Source organism: Ranitomeya variabilis, chromosome 3 (genome assembly GCF_051348905.1).
Source record: "Ranitomeya variabilis isolate aRanVar5 chromosome 3, aRanVar5.hap1, whole genome shotgun sequence".
NCBI lineage: Eukaryota > Metazoa > Chordata > Amphibia > Anura > Dendrobatidae > Ranitomeya > Ranitomeya variabilis.
This window is the reverse complement of record NC_135234.1, coordinates 195,462,577-195,487,403: the sequence shown is the minus strand read 5'-3', so window position 1 is coordinate 195,487,403 and position 24,827 is coordinate 195,462,577. Positions and strand designations below refer to the sequence as shown.

The 24,827-nt window shown below is 39.5% G+C and overlaps 1 protein-coding gene across 3 annotated transcripts in view; it reads left to right on the top strand.

Moving 5' to 3' along the window:
* Positions 1-24,827, top strand: part of SYT6 (synaptotagmin 6) — an 827,254-nt gene that overhangs the window by 405,101 nt on the left and 397,326 nt on the right. For 2 of the 3 annotated variants that reach the window (XM_077294958.1, XM_077294959.1), the window contains exon 2: positions 18,113-18,464. In XM_077294958.1, coding sequence (XP_077151073.1) covers positions 18,113-18,464 — 352 coding nt within the window. The remainder of the gene's footprint in view (positions 1-18,112; positions 18,465-24,827) is intronic. The other variant, XM_077294960.1, reaches the window with a different exon arrangement.

Sequence of the window (24,827 nt, the reverse complement as noted above, 5' to 3'; positions counted from 1 at the left end):
CTGGGACTAAGTCCTGCTTTTCTTGTTCTGAGCATGCCCAGAGTAAGATCTCTCAGTGGAGATCGAGGGTCACATGATCAGATACTGCAGCTAAGGCCATTGGTCCTTCAGGAAGGTCCTGTAGGTGCTCACGCTCTGTGGCAGCCTCTCATTGGTCCTTCAAGGAAAGTCCTGTATGTGCTGCAACTATTAAAGGCTCGCATGGCCGCACGGCCATGCGCTAGTATTGTTCTATGTTATGTGCTTTGCGCCAGTGTGGTCATGTGAGTTTGTGTTCAGGGACCCGGCTGAAATAAGCCCCTAGAATGCTGGCACCTCCGGCGAGGAGATTTTGTGTGAGTATATTCAGGGACCTGGCTGAAATAAGCCCCTAGAATGCTGGCACCTCCGGCGAGGAGATTTTGTGTGAGTGTATTCAGGGACCTGGCTGACATAAGCCCCTAGAATGCTGGCACCTCCGGCGAGGAGTTTGTGTGCATGCATGACCACTGACTGCTCTCAGTTGAGTAGTTAGCCTGTGCCACTGTGAAGTCAAAACAGGGCGCAGTGCTTTGAGTTTCGGCTACTCTGTGAAGTAACAGGGTTAGCTCTTACTGCCATATAGTTCCGCCGTTTGCTAGCAGCAGGTTCTCCTGCACGGTGGACCCCGGGCTGCGAACGCATCAAGTATAATAAAACCTCTATATTTACTCGGTGTGTTCCGCTAGCCCTAACACTTTTTTCTTGCTATTTATTGATCAGATCAATTAATTTTATATCTTGATAGATCAATCTTTATAAATGTGACATTACCGAATAATTTTCTTAATTTATTTTTAAAGGGATAAGAGTGGAATGATTCAAACTTTTTTATTATTTTACATTTTTAAAAAGTTTTTAATATCCCTATAACTCCACCACAGGATAAATAAAGCATTACAGGATGGAAATGAAAAACAATGGGCTGATTGTAAAATGCACAGATGTATTGGGTCTTTCACAATGACAGAGACTGCTTTTAACTACCGTAATTTATTATTCTAGGATACCAATAAAGGATCGCCTCTTTATTATCGCTGAATACATAAAAATGACAAGAAAAATGTCCACGTTTATACAGGAACAATGATTTCAATAAAGTTTGAACTACTTACTATAACTTGTAATAATGTATATAATATAATAACATATATAATGCCGCTTTGGTATTAACTGCCAACTTAAGTATGATACTTCATTCCTCTATAAAATAGTATCTGGAATCCAGATCCTCAACACAGAGCTCAGCAAAATTTGCAACTCTGCAGTTCTCATGTGAATACCAACCAAACGCTGCAAATACAAGCCTGTAACTGCAAAAAAAATAAGAATGGATAGTGTATAGTGGATGTATCCCTAGCAATGACCTAATTCATACAAATGGACAGCAACAGATGTGTTACACAAGAGAAACCAGTGGGATTAGCAGGATTTTGCTAGGAAACCATTGCAACTTAGATATAAGATATAAGCTTAATAACCAGTAATAGGCAGCTTTTAATCAGCAGCTGTTTTCCATATAAAACATGAGACAATGAATAATTACAATATTGTAATGAATAAAAAGAATCATTCTACACATTATTAGAGGATCATGAAGTATATAATATATTGGGACAGTATACTTTAAAGAGGACCTTTCACCAATTTTTTCATGTCGAACTAGTGGACATATGATGTTGAAATAGCTGCAGAGGGAAATCAAAAGGTTTTTTTGTTTTTTTTAGGATTGTTTGGATACTTTGGATAATTAGTAGTGATGAGCGAGTATACTCGTTGCACGGGTTTTCCCGAGCACACTTGGGTGGTCTCCGAGTATTTGTGACTGCTCAGAGATTTAGTTTTCCTTGCCGCAGCTGCATGATTTTCCGGCTAGTAGACAGCTTGATTACATGTGGGAATTCTCTAGCAACCAGGCAACCCCCACATGTACTCAGGCTGGCTAGCAGCTGTAAATCATGCAGCTGCGTCAACAAAAACTAAATCTCCGAGCAGTCACAAATATTCGGAGACCACCCGAGCGTGCTCGGGAAAACCCAAGCAACAAGTATACTCGCTCATCACTAATAATTTGCAATCAAAGAATTTTGCACCCAATAAGTTAACTTTTGTTTAGTCCCAAGTGGGTGTTATCAGATAGTTTGCACTGGAAGTTTGTACTTCTCCCTGTATTCGTTGACCAATCGCAAGCAGGCATCAAAGCAGCAGAAAAAGAGCATCCCACCCCAATTAGTTAGGTTTCTCAATGTAAGGCCGGGGTCACACTGGCGACTAAAATGGATGAATGAAATGCAATAAAAAATCGCATTGCACTCGGACCAATGTTAAACTATGGGGCAGCTCCCAGCCCATTGATGGCCGTTTTCCTCGGTCCGAGACAATCGCAGCATGCTGCGATTGTCACGGACACTCGGCCGACTCTCGGCTCACTCGCACCCATCTAAGCCTATGGGTGCGAGTGGGACAGCACACATCACTCGGATATCATCCGAGTGATGTGCTTTAAACAGCAATGGAGGAGATGGAGAAATTAGTTTCTCCGTCTCCTCCGCAGCTGTGCTCCGATCCGCTCTGTGTGAGAGGCTCGGAGCACAGACGCATGACACTCGCCTCCTGCTCACAGCAGAGCAGGAGCCGAGGGTCATTAGCATATCGCAATAAGCTGGTGTGACCCCGGCTCAATGATATAGTTCTGATCTCCTGGTTTTCCCTTCTGTATGATTGCAACAGTTAACTCGTTAGGTCCAAAATACATTGATTTCTATATCTGCAATGGAAGGCAAAATAAAGAAAAACAAAATTGTTTTAGTCCACACTATTACATTATATGTTCAGTTCAACATGAAAAATTTGATTGATAGATAAAATAAAAGATAAATGAAAGCTGCCTTTCTCTGCCTTTCTCTCCTTCAGTGATACTCAAAATTGAAATATTACATCTACGAGATTGGTCTAATTCAACAATTCTTTCTTTAATGACCTTGTTATCCACTTTGACTTTTGCTACTTCTTTTCTCACCTCAGCCAGTTCCTGCTTAAGTTTGATAATAATCTCATCAGTTTATTTCTAATTGACCCAAATCCTGGTGGCATCCCCCAACATACGCTCTATATTGTTTCAAACTCCCGCCATTTGTGACGCGAGATCCTCAATTGTCTTATTATATTTCTGACCTACAGACAGAATTTCCTCAAACTTCAACACATATTCCTTACTGCACTAGTTCCCCCTAATGCACCATACAGTGCCAGTATCTGAAAAGATGATATACATCATAATAGTAACGTCTCTCTTGGATGTCACTATTTGTGCCTCCATACGATATCATTTCCCCCATGAAAGAGTAATGTTCCCAATTTGCAGACCCATGTAATAATAACAATGTTCACTTTTTGTTCCCCCTATGCAACAGTAAAATCCCTCTATTCCATCCATACATAATAGTAGCATCTCACTTTTGTACTCCATAAAATAGTAATATTCTCCTTTTCTAACTCCATGCAATAGTAAGCTCCCTTTTATGTTCAGATATGTAAGTAACATCTGTTGTTTTGTGTTCCCCACCTTTGAGGCCACCATACAAAAGTGACACAGTGGTCCTATACAGCAGTCCAGTCACACAAAAAAAGTCTCAAAGTGCGCCTTACCACAGGATGTGGAGTCCTCTGATGCTGTGGCCTGATAGACTTTTGGTTTCTATAGTAATTGTTGGTGTACGGAGCCAAAGGGCTTGTTGAGATGTACTAAAGGTAACCATATTCTACAGTTGCAGCTAAAATTAATCAACCCCCATTTGAAAATAAGGTTTATTAACAAAATATAGAAAAATGAAAATGTACTACAAATTTACTAGCGGCTACAGCAGTGTATAGTAAATAAAAAGCAAAAGGAAACTGTCAGTATAATCTACCCTCCTAATCTATATGGCATGTAGGTCATAGAAATGTTTGTAATAGAAATCCACATTTCTTAATATGTAAGTGAAATTATAAGATCTATAAGCCAGACATACACTCACCGGCCACTTTATTAGGTACACCTGTCCAACTTCTTGTTAACACTTAATTTCTAATCAGCCAATCACATGGCGGCAACTCAGTGCATTTAGGCATGTAGACATGGTCAAGACAATCTCCTGCAGTTCAAACCGAGCATCAGTATGGGGAAGAAAGGTGATTTGAGTGCCTTTGAACGTGGCATGGTTGTTGGTGCCAGAAGGGCTGGTCTGGGTATTTCAGAAACTGCTGATCTACTGGGATTTTCACGCACAACCATCTCTAGGGTTTACAGAGAATGGTCCGAAAAAGAAAAAAAATCCAGTGAGCGGCAGTTCTGTGGGCGGAAATGCCTTGTTGATGCCAGAGGTCAGAGGAGAATGGGCAGACTGGTTCGAGCTGATAGAAAGGCAACAGTGACTCAAATCGCCACCCGTTACAACCAAGGTAGGCCTAAGAGCATCTCTGAACGCACAGTGCATCGAACTTTGAGGCAGATGGGCTACAGCAGCAGAAGACCACACCGGGTACCACTCCTTTCAGCTAAGAACAGGAAACTGAGGCTACAATTTGTACAAGCTCATCGAAATTGGACAGTAGAAGATTGGAAAAACGTTGCTTGGTCTGATGAGTCTCGATTTCTGCTGCGACATTTGGATGGTAGGGTCAGAATTTGGCGTAAACAACATGAAAGCATGGATCCATCCTGCCTTGTATGGAGCATCTTTGGGATGTGCAGCCGACAAATCTGCGGCAACTGTGTGATGCCATCATGTCAATACGGACCAAAATCTCTGAGGAATGCTTCCAGCACCTTGTTGAATCTATGCCACGAAGAATTGAGGCAGTTCTGAAGGCAAAAGGGGGTCCAACCCGTTACTAGCATGGTGTACCTAATAAAGTGGCCGGTGAGTGTATATCTCCCAGAGAATCTATGTCCAGACCTCATTTTAAATGAAAGGGGATATGACCAGCATGAGACATAATGTCTGACAGTTTGCTTTCCTGATTTCACTGTAGATATGTTTGTGATTATATTTAACACAGTACAACAGAGCTAAACTTTGTCTCATTTCAAACAAATCTGCCGCTAAAGTAGTCCTATCATAGTGTTTCAGCTGTCATGTCAAAGGCAGCCAGTGTAGGGGAAGGGCAGTACAGCAGAGGAGACAGCACTGTGGAAAAAGAACTGCAGCAGCAAATTTATTTGTAAAGAGACAAAGTTCAATTCAGCTGTACTTTGTTAGCTGTAATCAGGCACAAATCTACAGCAGAGCTAACTCTATTATGAGATGACAATTGTAGCTGCAGATGTGTTTGTAATGAGATGAAGTTCTGCTATACTTCATTATCCTCACACTTGCTGCCTGTGAGATAGAAGTTGACAAAGTATTAGTTGTAATCAAGCACAGCTCTACATGAAAGATGACAGCACTGTGAGAGGACAAACTGTGTTTGCATGATCTAAAGTTCAGCTCTGCTGTAGTGTGTTAGTTATAATAATATACAGCTCTGCAGTGAGATCAAAGGAGCAGATTTTTAGTCATTACATGCCTCATACTGGTATCCCCATTTATTTATAAAACATCTAGTGTCAGAATCTCGGGGATTTTTGTGTCTAGTTCATAGATCTTAACAGCTCATTTACACATAAAAAATGTGTATTTCTCTAGAAAAAGACATCAGATCACAAATATCAATGTAACAATTTATTATATTTTCTATGACTTTCATGTCCATATATATGGCGTAGGAGAGTCGATCCTGGTGATGGTGCTAGCCATGATGTCGGTTTCAGAACAGCCTTCGCCAGGGGAAATGTGTAAGTTTATTAAGTTGCTTTTTATTCACTCTACACTGCTGCAACCTCCAGTGTTTATACTAACTTTGAGCTATAATTATTACTTAGTTATTGGCCCCAGTGCATTGCGTTTTTATTTATTCCTGCAGTTATGTATGTGTTGGTTTAGTGTAAAGTTTCAGAGCGGGAGCAGAGAAGATCGACCAAGGTCATTAGAGTACTGGGGGGTCTGCAATACCAAGACAGGTTATTACACTTGGGGTTATTTAGTTAGTATATATATATATATGTATATATAAGGGGACAGTACAAAGACCTTTCTGATGATCTTTTTAATCATAGACCTGAGACAAGGACAAGGGGACATCCTCTACGTCTGGAGGAAAGAAGGTTTAAGCATAATAACAGACGCGGATTCTTTACTGTAAGAGCAGTGAGACTATGGAATTCTCTGCCGTAAGATGTTGTAATGAGTGATTCAATACTAAAATTTAAGAGGGGACTGGATGCCTTTCTTGAAAAGTATAATGTTACAGGTTATACATATTAGATTCCTTGATGGGGCGTTGATCCAGGGAACTAGTCTGATTGCCGTATGTGGAGTTGGGAAGGATTTTTTTTCACAAATGTGGAGCTTAGTGCCACATGGTTTTTTTTGCCTTCCTCTGGATCAATATGTTAGGCTATGAGTTGATCTAGATGGACTTAAAGTCTTCCTTCAACCTTAGATACTATGTTAAATACTATTTAGCATATGATTAGTTATGCTGTTCTTGTGATGTCACTGCATTGTTACTGTTTTGCTCCAGGTGGTAGAAAAATATTTTTCTTCCTGTCTACTACAAATTACAACCTGTTCTCACAATCCCTAATAGCTCAGTGTGCTATTATGGTGATTCCCAAGCGAAAGGTCACTGGTTCAAATCAAGGAGCAGCCATGAAAAAGATTTCTTAAGAAAAAAGAAACTGCATCATCCAGCTCATCGATAGAGGTCTCTCTGCCAAGAAAATAGCCAACCTGCATCATGTGAGTGACATGACAGTTGGAAGAATATGAAATGAAGTCAGTTCATCCATTCAAAAGCCAAGATGTGGATATGCAATCAAAATATCGGAGTCAATAAGTGGGCTCATCGAAAGGTAGTTCTGGAATGACAAACATGGCAAGTGAGGTGCCTTGTGAGGTCACAGATGTCCATGCAAGCCAAGTACAATGAACATTTCAAAAGTCTGGAATGGTGGCCCAAAAAAAGGTGAAGAAAAACTGTATACATGCCCAAATGAGTCAACCAGTAATCTCGAACCTTGGGAACGTATAGAAGAGACATCGAATCAGATTTTGGACAAGACATGCTTGAATCTGATTGAGATCATGCCTAGAAGGTATCAGCCAGTTTTCTAAATCCAAAGGTGGATTTACAAAATACTAATTACAATTTTGATTTTTAGGAGCATAACAGTCACAATGCAGTGACATGACAAGAATCTGCCTAACTAATCATATGCAAAATAGTTGCAAGTCAAATATATGTATGAGATAGCCAAGATGATTGAGTATATGACACATAGTCTCACGTTCGAATCAGGAGTCGATGGTGAGATATGAAGCCTGAAAGTCAAAAGTTCAAATCATTGTTACCCTTTTGCTCATCAGTGTATATCAATCATCTACAGCTTGAATAAACTTTTATTTAAGTTATATTTTAGTATGTATAATGTATGTGTGCACTTAAATGAATAATGCTTAACTCAAAGATGTTAAGCAGTTCTTTTATAATTTGTTAATATACTATGTCAGCACTACTTCAGTTATTAAAGAATACAATAGACATTATGTTACATAAAATGTTATTAACATAGGAATAGATAACAGACCATAAAGAAAAAATCATGACCTTATCCTTCTGCAGGTCAAGTGAGAAATATTGTTCACCATGAATAGAAGTCTTGCTCACAAAGCTTACTGTGTGGTGTTGTAATTGGATTACTTGATCACATAATAGATATTGTGCTATTCTTTGCAACTCTTTGAATATACGCTCAGATTATATTTCATACTTGTGCAGAAATCATTATTAATGGCAAATGTAATTTATGCTGTATATACAGTATGTCTGTATACAGTAAATGGGGAGTCCAGAGAGGCCGTACTGGGCCCCCGACCCTCAAGGGAGGCCGACATGATGGGGTAACGTGGGAATGTAGTGAGCCTTTATGGTAGGTAGGCATTTGGGTGTTAACATAAGGATAGGGGTGAAAGGGGGTTGGTCCAGGGGGTAGGAGGGGTTTGGAGGTGAGACATAGGGACTATATACAGGGGATCGGCCATTTTGTGGAGGCAATCATTCCACTTACCTCCCTTGAGATCGTGCAAAGCTCCCACCCACCCTCCCATTTTCTTTGTTTGTAACAGTGGTTGTCGGTTCACAAATGTATTCTTTGAGTTAATAATTGTCACAGCAGTGGGGCGTTGGGGGAAGGTCCTCAAAGTTGGTGGAAATGGGGAATGGCAGATTGGAGAGGGGATCTCTAGTGGTCCTGGACTCCCCCTGGGTGGATTTTTGAATGGACAGGGTTGATAATCCCGTGGAAGGGATGATTGAGGGGCTTGTTAATCGGTTTTGGTTTGGCCGGGTTGGTCACTATCTGCCGCCGAGCTGGTGCTTAGCGGCTGGTGCAGCATCAATAGTAAAATGATCTAATGTTAAAAATAATAAAAAAACAAAAAACCTGCTATTCTCACCCTCCGTAGTTCGACAATGCACTCGCGCCTGCCGCCATCTTCCGTTCCCAGAGATGCATTGCGAAATTACCCAGAAGACTTAGCGGTCTCTAACCGCTAAGTCATCTGGGTAATTTCGCAATGCATCCTGGGAACGGGAGATGGCGGCAGCCGCGCGCACATGGCCAGAGCTTCGCTGGATCCCGGCGGGTGAGTATATAACTATTTTTTATTTTAATAATTTTTTCTAACAGGGATATGGTGCCCACACTGCTAAATACTGTGTGGGCTGTGCTATATACTGCATGGGCTGCGTTATATACTACATGGCTGCTATATACTACATGGGCAGTGTGATATACTGCGTGGGCTGTGTTATATACTGCGTGCGCTGTGCTATATACTATGTGCCCTGTGTTATATACTACGTGGCTGCTATATACTTCGTGGGCTGTGTTATATAGTATGTGGGCTGTGTTATATACTGTTTGGGCTGTGTTATATACTGCGTGGCTGCTATATACTGCGTGGGCTGTGTTATATAGTACGTGGGCTGTATTATATACTGCGTGCGCTGTGCTATATACTGCGTGGCCACTGTTATATACTGCGTGGCCTGTATTAACGTATCGGGTTTTCTACAATATGTATGTATGTATATAGCAGCCACATAGTATATAGCACAGGCCACGTAGTATTTGTCTGCTATATACTACATGGCTCCTATATATTACGTGGCCTGTGCTATATACTATGTGGCTGCTATGTACATACATACATACATATTCTACAATACCCGATGCGTTAGAATCGGGCCACCACCTAGTGTTTAATAAAAGGCTGCTGTGGCCATTTAATCCAATTAGAGTCTCATGTCTTATTTGTTTAGGTGGGAATTTTTCTAGTGGTAGAAGATTGTCAAAAAATTAAGGGGTTAATTAGGCTAGCTCAGAAGGCGCTCATGAGTCACGTGTACCCCTTACATCAAGCAATAAGCTTCCCTTGGGCAATCAAACTGAAGTCATAGTGCAGCGCCCCAGAGTCCTGGTCGTTGCAGTAATGTCGCTCTTCCACCAGGGGGAGTGATATTACGTCTGATGGTACTAAAGGAGTTCACCTTGCCAGGTATCACAAGACACACACTACACTTCAAACTCCAGTCCACCAGGGGGAGCCTTGCTCCTATCTATTAGGGCACTCCTCACATTCAGGTAAAACTGGTGGGTTGGATAGAAAGTTAGTGAGAAGCTGACTGGGCTCGGCCCAGGCAACACCTGTCAGGCTGTTGTGAATTGTGTTCTTGGGCTCCCTCCAGTGGTTGTTAGTGGTAGTGCAGTTGTCTAGGGGTTGTAATCCAGGGCAGGTGTTTCTGCTGATTGCAGCTCTACCTGGTATTTAGGTGTGCAGGATCCATTACTCCTGGCCAGTTGTCCATTGTTCTTGGAGGGATTGCATCTCTCTCTGGTTCCTCATTCCCTGCTGCCAATTCAGCTAAGATAAGTGTCTGTTTTTTTGTCTCTGTGCACACATGCAGTGTGCTTGGCAATTCAGTGCAATTCATTGTGTTTTTGTCCAGCTTAGACTTTGTTTGGATTTTTCAGTCTTGCTGGATTCTCAGGAGATGCAGATATACTTTCTATGTCTTTAGTTAGATGTAGAATATTTGTATTTTCTGCTGTGGATATTTTTAGGATTTTAATACTGACCGCTTAGAATTCTGTCCTATCCTTTTCTATTTAGCTAGAAGTGCCTCTTTTGCTTAATTCTGTTTTTCTGCCTGCGTGTGTCTTTCCTCTTATACTCACAGTCAATATTTGTGGGGGGCTGCCTATCCTTTGGGGTTCTGCTCTGAGGCAAGATAGAATTCCCATTTCCATCTATTGGGGTATTTAGTCCTCCGGCTGTGTTGAGGTGTCTAGGACGTGTTAGGTACACCCCACGGCTACTTCTAGTTGCGGTGTCAGTTTAGGTTTTGCGGTCAGTACAGGTACCACCTACTCCTGAGAAAGTCTCTCATGCGGCTCCAAGGTCACCGGATTATAACACAGGCAGACAGGGGGAAAGGAGGAACATCTGAGCTGCAGACAGAGGGTCCCTGTCAGGGGTGGGATCGTGACAGAGGTCTAGCATGAGACAGAAAGACATGGAGCTGCACCTGCACCCCATGCTGCAGCATCCTAAGAAAAGACAAGAAAGGAATTGTATTGTGGAGAGTGAGAAACGAAGTCACAGCACAAGGAGATAATACCGGGAGGAGTCCTGCCCCAAGATCGGCAGCCTCCTTCTGAGGCACGTAGCCGGTGGCCGGAACACCGAGGGAGTAATAGACTCTACGCTTTACTTCAGAGACCGGCAGTACAGTCAATTCCAAGCTGGCTGCCCGACCTTAATACCTAAGAAGACACGGTGGCAAATTGTGGGGGTCGGGGCGTCTCTAGGGTCCCTACAAACAAACCCCAGGCTATCCCAGTAATATGGGTTGTCCTTTCCATACCATCTGGGGGACAGAGAGGTAGAAATAACATCAAGACAAAGGTTGTGAGGACTATCCCGTGGTGCTCAGCAGGGAGGTACTACAACACACAGGCGCTAGTAGGAAGGCTACTGATTTCCACCTGGATAAGGGAACTCTGGATGTGCCTTCGGACCGGCTGGACTCAGCCTGCCCTGTGATCAGTGCTCTGGACTGTGGATGCTGAAGCCTTCAGTAAAGGTAAAGAGACTGCACCCTTTTGTGTCCTCGTTATTCACCGCGCCTTACACCATCACCACCTATACAACTGGGAAGCCCTGGGGATATACTTCACCTGTGGGAAGGTATACCATCTAGCTGCCACTCCATCACCCCAGCGGACCCCTAGCAGTGTCGGTCACCCTGACCGAATACCACAGGTGGCGTCACGAACACTAGACAAACTACACCTTTAATTGGACGCCCCTCAAAAGGGCCACGGACCGGGTCAGGCCACCGTGACATCCCCCGAACCGAAGGACCCAGTACTGAGTACCACATTGCCCTTAACGTGGGGGCGCTCCAATAACATTCCCTCATTTATTTCTGGTATGAACAGTGCAACAGGGTATTTATCGTTTATGACAGGTAAAATGAATGAGAATTAAGTGACAGAGAAATTTCATAGACTGTTACATTCACTATGAAGGGAAGAATGATGGTGATAAGGATCTGATCAAAATAAAATGTATTTCTATTATTTTCTGATCAAATATACATATTCATATAGCAATTAGATTTTATTTTTTGATGGAGAACTCCAAGTCTTTAGCATGGCTGTAGGAAATAAAAGATAAACTCTTTGTTGCCAGCAGATTCTTCTAGAGGGGGCTAAAGAACATATTGTTTTATTACTTAGTCCAATCTACAAAATGCCTGTAGTAAGCCCCTAACTATTACGCTGACCGCATGCAGACAAAATGTAACATTTAATTAGGAGGCATAATAGGAATACACCCTGCTCTCTAGTCAGGTGAATATAACATTAGACCTAAAACAAATGCCAACAAAAGGTCTGTGAACAGTTTTTGTCTCTACCAAGTGTACAGATCAACTTGAAAAGTCTACAGAAATCTTCCAACCGGAAGTGTGTTATTTTCAAGATGACCATCGAAAAACAAAGTCTTAGAACTGTCTTATTTTTAAGCATACAACAATTATTTATACATCAAACTTATGGTTTTTATGGTCAATTAATTCATTTAAACCAACAAATTTTGCCTATGGGATCAAAATGGTGACCAGCAGTGAATAATATAGGTACAATAAAACTTCACTGCCTAGTGCCTATTAGTCCTCATCACTGTCCTCTAGTGTATCTGACTCCTGATTGTCACAACTTGGCATGATTCACATACAGAACTGCATAGAAGTGTGTTTGTTCTGCAGCTACAACTGTAACCACTGCAGCCTGTTTTACAACTAGACTGTATAATTTTCAGTACCGTGTCTAGTGCAACATTTGTATCACACATCATACTGGTACAAGTTCCTCGCCACTGAGTTTCCAATCCCAATCCACAGGAATCAAATTGCTAACCACACTCATCCATGTCATGATCTGATAGTACACTATTAGACAATGGAATTTGTTGGAAGACCCAGTTGGACTAAGATATTCTGGATGAACAAGCAATTTGGCTGTGACCACTTTCTTCAAAATTATCTGGTAACACAAGGCTGCCAAAGAACTTGCACTGTTGCAACCAAGAATAACAAGCATCGCTTGACTGTCAAGACTTACCATATAAGCAGGGTTCTTACCTGGTGAAGTGAATGCATGCACAAAGGACATGATTACCTTTTAAAAGTTTTTCAAATACTGATTTTTTACCAATACCATAAATAGGATAGGTGAAATCACATACTGTGAATGCATGAATATATAACTGTGAACATAACTCACTTCCGAGATCAGAATACAAATTATTGATGTGATACACTTTTGGGGTGTCTCTTGGCTGAGTATCCAATTGAAAATACAGTAGTTTTCCATTAGCTTCAACGTAATATAGGAGAATAATTAACAGTTCAGCATAATTTCCAATGAGCGTGGTGGAACGTTCCTGTGCACTGTTAATTGCGGCCTTTGCAATGTCTAGGTCAGCGTCGCCTTCCACTTGAAAAACCATACAGAATCTCATCACCATTTCCTCAGTTATTAATTGAATTAGGTGTTGTTTATTATGTCTAAGTGAAAGAAATGCTCTCCTGCTTCCCTCCAAATTCAGTATCACCAGTGAAGTGAACTATTGGAAGATTATTTTTACTTGCCTTCTATCATGTGCATTATCCCTTATTGAAGGACCTGTCTCATACCCATCGAACACAACAGTTGCCATATCCTAGTGTTTAATTGTATAGTCTGGCTATTTTATGATATGTGTCTCACTTTTCCACCTCAGTTTGCACATCAAGTAGCACTAGTCAATAACATATCTTTCCATACACATAACTGAATCAGTTGATGCTTGAATGTTACAATGCTCATCAATGGCATGGGCTAACTGTGGTTTATCGGCCTTTCTCAGAGTGTGCAAGTTCTCAAACAGTGATGGTAAAAAAATGTTCAAATGGAAATCCTGTGGGGCAGTCTTGATAATTTCACTAGGTTTCCAGGACAGATGTTCATCAAAAGTTATTATTGGATAGACATATTTGATGGCTAAGCTATTGATGAATTCTAATGTTGGATTTTTGTCACTGGGAGACATATCGATCATCTGCAAAAAGAGAATGGAGAACTGGCCAGCATGAGTATTCGCCTGGTGAATTAGAAGCATCATTTCCTGCCAATTTGGTAAAGGCTGCTTGAAATGGAATAAAAGTTCCCAAAAAATATATATTTATCAGCATTAATGTCACAATCTTTATAACATGCAAGACCTCAAAACTTTATTTCTCGTAATGTATTATTGCCAAAAGTGCACTCTACTAGATTAATATTTGTCGTCTCTATTAAATGGAGTTCCAAAATTGTTTTCCTATTCACAATATACTGTCTGTCCTCATTATTCCTGGTGTCAATTCAGCAATTATGTCCATCCCATGAAATGTTCCTTTGCTGTCTATTGTCATAGCATTGTGATCTACATTGTCACCAGCAAACAACCAAGAAGAGTTGCATAGCTCATTACCTTCGAAAAATGAGTCTGATGTGCCGCAGCTAGCGGCATTCTTTTCAAATTGGAGCAGTTCTGTAGATGATGAGCTATTCCCCATCTTATTACGTGTATCCAAGAGGAGCTTAGATCAATAATGGTGGTGCATCTGTACTGTCAAACCAATCTGCAATGGTTCAATGACAGTTCTCGGTCTTGATGCTTGTACGATCGCTTGCCCTATACTATCCACTTTTTGTTGAATTTGTTTCTCCAAAAATATTGTGTTCAACAGTTTTCATAATATTTTTGGAATGAATCTGAGTGCAGAGTAGAGTGTCAGATCTTGGACCTTTGGGTAGAAATTAATAGCAGACACAACATTCTCTTTAATTTCACTCATAATCAGCCTTGCTGCTGTATCAATGATAGCTTTCTTTTGTGCTTCTTCATCACGTTGTACTAATGAATCTTGGTAGAATGAACAAAGTATATCTGAGGTCTTCTCTTTAAATGTGGCAATGTTGTTTAAGCCATAACCTTCATTGAAGAAGATTATATCTCCGTAATGTTCTATGAGCTTCTATTTAAGATATGTTCTGCCATAAGAAGATAAATCATCAGTATTCAAGGACTCCTTCATTTTTTCTTGAAGATCTGAAATGGTCAAGTGTTCTTCATCATTTTCTTCAAGATAAGCACACATTTTTACAAAAGAATGTTCTTGGGCAGCATCTTTAGGACGCCCACATTTCCTATACTTTTCCGCAGAATCAGTTGAAGCATCCCGAAATTAGTGTGGCAGAACAAAGCCTGTGCAAAAATATAAACTACATACGTGATGATATATGCATTCAGCTGCATAAAGATCTCCACCATAGTACTCAATTCTCCTTTTTACGTTCCATGACCAGTCATCTGAACAACCTTCACAGCACTCTTTGATGATCCTGGAAAATGTATTTGTCCTTTTGTAGCGGTAGTCAGAGTCTCCAAGGGAAACAAGTATCCCATAGAAAAGACAATCACTCCTACTCATGAAAGGTCCCGCTTGTTCATCTTTCCTCGGTTCGGATTTACTGGACTCATGTTTCACCAAATGAATGCCTTTTTTTATTCACATTACGTTTTCGACATTGCACATGCAGTTTACAGTCAGCAGTGACAACAACACTGTCACCTCTCAGAAAACTTGCTGCCTTTATGCCATCATTGACCTTCTCAAGAATTTGGATTACAGCGCCTTCTGTCAAACTTTCTCTGCAGATGGGACACCTCACTAAGACTGGTACTAATTTTTTAAACCTGGAACAAAAGAAAACTTACAGTTAAAATAAAATACTTTGTCTCATAAAATAAGAAAGTCAAAAAACAATAAAAAAGTAGAAGATGCCTAAAATAAGATTGTTAGAGGAAATTGCAGATTTTGCAGGTTTTCAACCCCCATCTTGAAGATAATGAAGATCTTTACAGATTTTTTTTTTCTGATGATCTCTACACTTGGTACAGACAAAAAATGTTTGCATACCTTTTGTTGGAATTTGTTTTAGGTTATGTTTTTTTTGGCTATATTGACCTGACTACTTCCCAACTCCAGTGCTGCTGCTCTAATGTTCTCCGCAAGGTTATAAGTGATGATGTCATTCATGACCACTGCCCTGGCCCCAGAGACCAGTGATTGACTGCAAGGTCAGATGACTAGTGGTTGGGGCTGAGATTGTCGAAGCAGCAGCGCAGGATTGAGCAGGTACTAGATTTCAGTGCAAGCATGGATTTCTTTTTCTTTTTTAGGGATGCTACTGGTAGCCACATCAGAAAACCCCTCTCTATGTCAATGCATATGTCCTAGTTTTTGGAGTGTCTTTGTGAGGGTGTAAAAAAGAATTGTGACTTGTAACTTTTGAACATATATGACTCAACTGGTACGTACTGACAAAGGAGTACTATAAAGCTTGACATATTGGTAGATATCATAACTGTATTGTGTCACACACCTAGGAGGCTGGCTTAGCTACTGAACTGAATCAGCTAGCCAGGACCCTTCCTAAAGAGCACTGATCATATGCTGACACACCATCTCCAGAAGTGATCCCATCATTTCTTATGAATACAAAACTTTGGCTCGCATACATAGTATTAAATCTTAGCCAGCATTTGTATTCCTAGACAAGTAAGGAGAAATTGGAAAAATTATTTCTACCATTACAAATATGTATTGTTTTGTGTATGTAATCTAATTCAATGAGTGACAAAAGTTTGTAACATTTAATTATAGCTACCATACAGCTATGGATAGTTTAGGGCTTATTCATAGAAATGTAGACTGATGCAGGAAATTTCCTAGGATACTAAGTGGTTCAACTAGGTTGCACTGTGCTGTATTAGTAATACAGCATGAAAAATTGAATTTCATCTGAGTGCTGAGATACCCTCTAGTTTTGCATTTAATGGTCATATCGTACAGGTGGAACATATGAATTAAATCTGTTTCACCTGTTAACCTAAAAATGACCAAACGTGGTAAATTTATGTATCTGGGACCGGGGCTTTAATCTCATACCTTTGTAAATTTACAGTGCGGGATTAAAATTCCGGTTCTGACAATCTATCAGGAGTAGGTCAGGTACCAAGCAGTCAGACAAAGCCGTGAATCCTGGGAAGAAGACCGTAGTGATAAATTATTGCTTCTGTTTTCTCTTATATCTGCTACATAGCATTCAATGTGACCCATGTAGTGAATATAAGCATCAACAGCGCTATTGTCCCGTAGACAATCAATGAAGTGGAAGTCGAGCATGCATACCTCCACTCAGTGTAGGACTGGGGTGCCGAGAGCTGACCAGTAACCAACTCCAGGGTCTCACTTTTCAACTATATGCAAATGTGGCATCATCTTCCATCACAAATTTATATAACAATGAATTGTGTAGATTGTTAGAAGAATAAGATGCTGCCTCTATCTGTACATAGTGATTCAAGTATATAGTGCCAAGTACAGATCATATTAGAGGGTAGTGGCCACCCAAGGGGCCCACCAGAGGATTCTCCTGTTCTCCTGTTGGCCAGTCCAAACCTGCCTTCGCTCCATTCAATATAAAGCTACTTTCTCAGTGTTGCAGAGCACCTATCTCATAATCACTGAGGGTGCACATTTTCAGTCCTCCAACAACCAGCAAGTTATCCTCTATCCTTTAGTATCAGAAATATTTTTTTTTTAAGAATAACCCTTAAACAACAAGCACACAAGGAAACAAGCTCACAAACCATATGGACCTCATGTGCATGAAACATTGCCACCATTATTCCACTGCAAAAAATATCTATAATCTTCTTGATATAACACAGTCTACCATTTTATGAAAACCATTTCTGTGCATGTCAAGTTTCTCACATCTTTCCATGGTTGCAGATAGGCTACAAAACAATAGAAGAGACAGAAGAGGGAGAAAAATTACTGTAGGATCATATTACACTGAATTTGTTTGTAGTTTGCTGTCATGGAGACATATATACCTGCTTAGGGGCTGTGTACACAAAGTGAAATAGTCTTGAAAATTGATTGAAAATAATGGAGCAATGATTTACTTGGAGCTATAGAAGGATTTAGCATTTGTTATGAGAAATGTTAATCTAGGAAGAATTGCACAGTTTTTGCAAGTGTAGTAAATTTGAAAATATAAACCGCCAACATAAACACTCCAATAATTGAATAGTCATACCATGCTCATGAATAGTTTGCATTTTCTTTTTCCATTTCCTCACACATGATTTGAGCTTGCGACATCCACTTAATTAATCTTAATAACTTAGTTTTGTCATCTTTTGATTTTTTTCAAACCTTGACGCTTTTCTCACAACCATTCTTTTTTTCCCTCCCTTTGTCTCTCTGCTGTCCCTGGTGTTGTCTCATGTCCTCCCCTTCTTCTTTGTCAATGTCACTTCCTGCTTTCCTGCTCCGGTAGACCTGTCCGTCAGCCTCCTTGCAGTGATAGTTATTGTATGTGGGCTGGCCCTGGTGGCAGTTTTTCTCTTTCTTTTTTGGAAGCTGTGGTGGGTGCCCTGGAGGAACAAGGCCGTGTCATCTAACCCGACTGCACCTCACAACGTCTCCATCTACAGTGGTATAACCAGTGAAAAGGAAGTCATGGCTGACAAGTTCAAGGATGCAAGCAACTTAGGCTTTCTGGAAGCAGCCGTTAAAATCAGCCACACCTCCCCGGACATACCAGCAGAGGTCCAGATGTCAATGAAAGAGCACATCATGCGTCGCACCAGGATACAAAGGCAGACCACTGAGCCAGCTTCTTCTACCAGGTAAAGCTTTTGCACAGAAGTTTTCTTTTTTTGCTATTGTATAAAAATAATACTGAGATTTCCCATAACTCATGCAATTCATTCAAAAATTAATCTGGCCTGGAGAGAATGTAGGACATGTAGAAAAATGTATATTAAGAGTATATAGAAGGGGAGGATCAACTAAAAAGGTCAGATTGCATTGATTCAGTTCACAAGGGAAAAAAGGGTTGCAATGGTATTTCATCGTTAACTGAATATTATATTTTTGTAGTTATTTGAGGTGAAGAAGGCCGTGTACCACTTGTAGGGTATGCAATCTGTTTTTCCTATATAAAAGGTCTTGAATTGAAATTAATCCGCTTAATTATAAATTTAGAAAGTATGTTCTGATAGACTAAGATAGATTTTACAGCTTAGTTATTAGTCAATAGGTTCATTTAAAGTTAATCTGGCAAGACACACATGATAGCTGATTGCTGAGTTGCCATTTGGCCATCAGCTATCTCTCCCAACTACCCCATACACAAGAGCGCTCAGCCAAACGTTCATGTAGTAAGAGTCTAGAAAACAATGCAAAAATATTATTTCTTATGACAGCCTATCTCCTGATGAAAATAACAGACGGGCATTAAAATTCAAATTGCCCAACCCCTATGTCCATCAACATCATCCATCAGAGGAGTATCAGGAGGTCACTATAGATATTTCAATGTCGCACAATCTTGCAGTATTGGGAAGTTTGGGTGACTTTAACCTTGTATGTATGGGGGCTTTAGTTGTACTTTGCCCAAAAATTGTTTGAGGTTCCATTCTCCTTCATCAGATAATTTACTTCTAAATTCATTATGTTCTTAAACAATAGCTGTACTTACAAAGAATCTGACCAAAGTTTAGGACAGACACCTGGAACCCTACAGTTCACACACAAAACTTGGTAGCACCAGTGTATTTCAGGTGAGGCTTCAGCATAAGACTTTTGCATGTCAAACATCCTGCCTGTCACTGTCTTTACATTCTCTGACCATCAGTTCTGAACTTTGGGCTGGAAACCCGGCGTTCTTTATACGAGTTGCTACAACTTATTAGAGTTGTGAATCTCCTTACTTAAATTAAAAAGTGGCATGAAATGTTTACAGACAAGAAAAAAATAATTAGGCATATTCACGTTAATGATGACAACAACTCAATTTTCAACTGTTTGGGTTCCCCACTGGTCTCTTTGCTTCCTGTGCTGGTAGGATGAGCATATGACCACTTCAGGCAAATACTGGCCATAATTGTGACCAATGCATTAGCACCAGTCTTTGTACATCCTGTTGTAGCCATACACACATGGGAAAGCTGCAGCCAATCATTCGGCATAGCAATAACACTTTGGTCACTGATGCAGTCATAGACTTGCTGGACATTTACATTGGTGGGGAACTCAGCAATCATAGAAGAGGAGTGGTGGAGTATCAGTAAGATGAGTATACTTTTCTTGAGGATTCTGAGTCATTAAAAAATAGAGAAGAAGAACCTTTATTATTTTTTTCCAGATAAATCTATATTAAAAGCTTATTCTTCCCTAAATTATTGTTTTATCTTCCAAAAATAGTGCAGTGCTTTTCCTGTAATAAAATTAACTTTGCACATAGTTGGTCTGCATCTGTTTGTTGTCTTTTGTTCTTCCTTATTGGCTTCTGCTTCTGTCCATTATATTAAAAAAAATATCACCGATATGCAAGAAATCATTGCTGTAAATGTCCATCACAAGACATGCCACTGCCATCTTGTAGTTCTAGCAAGCTGACCTGTCGACATGCCTACAGTCACATTAATTTAGTTATATCCCAGGGAGTATGTTGTAATATTAGACCTGAGGAAAGCTGTCAGATAACATTTGCTACCATCAAGTTGTTTTTCAGGTGGATTCATGCAGTGTACATAAGTGAAAGTGACATATTTTCTGCTCACCGATTCCTGAACAAGTTGCCTCCTAATCTCTTCAGCACATTAATTGAATGTCTCTAGCAATTTCCTATTAAAATGCCAACCACAGCCCTGCTTAGGTTACTAGTTTAACCATTTACACAAAAATACATGTATGTAACCCAATATACCTCACTGAAAAATGTGATTTCCACACAAAATTTAAACATCTGGTGATATGTTAGATATTTTAGCACAAGCCAAAGTTTATACATACATACTTTACATATAAATATATATACAGTATATATATATATTGCATAAATGGTTGCAAAACTTGACTAGAAAAATGCTAATATATGGCTATAAGTTAAGCCTATATATATATACATATATATATATATATATATATATATATATATATATATATATATATATATATATATATATATATATATATATATATATATATATATACATATATACATTAAGGAATAAAAATGTGGGACTTGGAAATGTTCTAAGACCTTCAGAGACTTCTTCAATGCATCCCGCCTTTGTTGTTACTAGGACGGTGGTGGAGTGTTCCAACCTGTGTTTTCAGTTATAAACTGTCTCAGCAGGGTCTTACCTTGAATGGTGATGATTACTATAAACCCGAGAGGATCGTAGATGCTGTTTGCAACAGATAAGACCCCTCATTTAGTGAAGGGTTTATCACAGACAGACACTTGGATTGTGAATGTGTCTTGTTTAATGTCCCACAGCAGACCAATTCTGCATTGCATGGTAGGAACATCAGAGCCCCGAACAAAGCTCTTCAAAGCTTGCTGCATGGTTCTCAAAAGTTAATGCTTTCATTACCTGCTAGCTGTTTGAGATAATCTTTTGAAGTCTGAGGTTTGCTGCAGACAACATTTCCTGTATCCTACAAAGCCGTGGTATGACCAGACCATGTCCCTGCACGATCAGACACAGCCATTACACAGTACATACCTAGGGACACAGTTATATGATTATCTCAGCACAGAAACATTTTTTTTAAACACATCCAACTGAATAGCTCATTATTATTCAAAGATCAATTGATTAAAATGTTGATTAAAATTAACTTTGTGGGAAAAGCCCTTTAAGAAAGACATGTCACTTGCTCAAAAAATGAGTTAAATACATTGTAAAAATCCCTGGACTCCTCTAATTCAGCTACTTTTTTTACGCTCTGACACTACATTGCAAGGATATTCACTTTTATTGCCTCTGGAGCACAGTATGTGAAATCTCTGCTTGCAGTTCAACTGTTTTCATAATGTTCTCTGGAGGTATGCACTTTCCCCTATATCATATGGATAGCTGTTACTGGCAGCAGATTTGAGGAGCGTAAGCACACACCTCCAGAGAAGACTCTGAAAGAACATGCTGTTGAACTGAAAGCAAAGATTTCACATATTGCGCTCCAAAGCAATAAAATGTAAATATCTCTGTAATGGAGCAACGCTGTGAAAAAGTGGCAGAATCAGGGAAGCTTGGGGACTTTTTTTTTCAAGGTATTTAATTAAATTTTTGAGTAAATGATATACATATATAATAAGTGACATAAGTGTAAATATATAATTTCCAGACTTTAAACATAGCAATAAAAATGTTAACATTTGTTTTAGAATTAAATTAAAGATATGCTGATTCAGTGCCCCTATCGGAAATAAATGCGTGGAGAATGTATATATTTCTGTTACTCATAAAGTGCTGATATATTCTGCTGCACTGTAAAAAGATTAATAGTCTAACACTGTTCACATCAGTCCCTTTCCCCAAAGATGCTCACCAGGGGTGGACATACCATTAGTGTAACCTGAGCAGCTGTACATGTACCAAGAGTTAAGGTGGCCCACTTACACCTCCAAAGCAGGTGGAATTGTGCATTGTGATGAAATATTGGACTGTAAGGGGCATATATTTTGTTACTGCCCGGGGTCTCTCTTCTGTCTGTGTCTGCTCCCGGTGGTCCCAGTCTAGTCCCCTTATTTTAGACATAGAGGTATGCTAGGTCCAATTTCATAGGAAGACAGTCCACCTATGATTAGTTATTTAGGTATTGATGGATATCTATGTAAACACATGGGCAACTCACAAACACCATGTATGTTGAGAGTCAACAGTGCAAATTACTGAGTCACTCTGCTGCCCATAATAGCTTAGCCTTCAATATTTTGAAAAATGAAGACACCTACATCTATTTCAACATAATGGTTGTGGATTTCCTCTCCAGATTTACAGAATGTAAATTCTGAAAATTCTCAAAAATTCTTACAAAAACAGCAAAATGTCATACACAAGCTGTCTGGGAAAAAAAAATCACAACTTATCAATATAATTTGTAGATTTATTAATGAATTTTCTCTATTTTGCATTTGTTGAAAAAATTAAATTAGCAAATTTAATAAAAAAAAACAAAAAAACAAACAAACTGCCCTTGTCTATTTTTCTGAGGCTTCCTTGCCTTGTTTTTTTTGTCAGTGTCTATGATAACCTGACCTCTTAATAAGATACTTCATCCACGGTGACTGTTGTAGCCAATCATAGGCTGCAGGGGTCACATGGGATGAGATATCATTGTGGGAGTTTGGGTTATGCAGAAACCGGTAGAGAACCATGCAAAGGCGTCATTTGCAGAGGCAATTCAAAGTCATCCTCACAATGTAATGCATAACTAAGGGTCATAGAGCAGCTTGTAGTTCAATAGTATCCTGATTTTTGCTTTTATCTTCTTTAATTAAAAAATATATGTGCCTGCTCTACGTATAAAAATTGTATTGTGTCTTTTATTTTATTCATTTCAAGTGTATCTGCGCTATATTTTCTAATATATGATGGGGGCTCAGATACCCTGCAGATCATTGTAGGTCCAAGTCTTGACATGCACACTACTAATTCAAAAGACTTGTCAGGATGCAGAAGCACTGAGCTCATGCATACACTTGGTGTATGGGTTCAATCGGTGATTTAACTAGAGTTTGATGGGCCATGGTGCAAAAATTTGGATTTGGGACAACCATGCATGTTGGTAAAATGTATGGACCTTTATAGTTTATGGACCTTTATAGTGTTCTATCCTATAAAGATGTCCATATTGATGCCCCTACGTAATAATGTCCCCATCTTGTAATAAAGTCCCCATTCTGGGGTCCTTTCTGTAATAATGTTCCCCAAGCTTGCCCCTTCCTGCAATAATATCCACCATCATTATGGATCTGGGAAGAAGGAAAGCGAAAAACAAAAACGCAAAACTGAAAAAAGCTCCTGGGGTTAAGGAGTTAAATGATCCAAGGCAGGACTAATCCAGAAGAAAAGATACTCCACCTGGAGATGCTGCGGAATAAAAATGCAATCTTCAAACATTAGATATGCAACATTTCCCAGAAAACCCAATATCTTTGTGGGATTAAAGAGGCATCGATATGAATATTTAAAAATAACTGATATTTTATTAGAAATTATTAAAAAATATATTTAAAAATTACATAGTGATTTCTATTTGTAGCAGAGGTATATTGTATCTGAGTATAGGCATAAGTATCAAGGCAAGACCAGAAATAGAATATTATGGTTTTTATCAAATCCTATAAATATATAAATATCCTTAAGACAGAATATAGTAAAGTGCAAGAGCATTATGTGTTCATCAGATGTCAATTATGATAACCAACAGCTTTACAGATATAATATATATTTTCTTAGCTAGGGATGACATGATAAAAATAAAGTGACAGCTGGTCAAAGAATTTTTTCCATCATTATATTGTTAGGGTACTTACATTGGGTAAACTGCCACAGCCTTTGTATACCTCACCGCTACCATCCCTGTGGCAGTTTACTTAATAAGTACTCTTACAATATAATAATTGAAAAAATTATTTGGCCAGCTGTCACTTTATATTTATCACATCAATCCAATCTAGGAAAGTATTTATGATATATTTGAACCTGTTGATTATCATAATTTACATCTGATAAACACATAATGCGCTGGCACTTTACAATATTCTGTCTTAAAGATATTTATATATATTCTAACGCATCGGGTATTCTAGAATATGTATGTATGTATGTATATAGCAGCCACATAGTATATAGCACAGGCCACGACATATTTTAGAATACCCGATGCGTTAATACAGGCCACGCAGTATATAACAGTGGCCACGCAGTATATAAGACAGCCCAAACAGTATATAACATTTCCTACGTAGTATATAACACTGCCTACATAGTATATAACATTGCCCACGTAGTATATAGCAGACACGCAGTATATAACACAGCCCCCGCAGTATATACAGTATATACTGTAACATTGCCCACATAGTATATAACACTGGCCATGTAGTATATAGCAGCCATGTAGTATATAACGCAGCCCACGCAGTATATAACACAGCCCATGTAGTATTTAGCAGTGTGGGCACCATATCC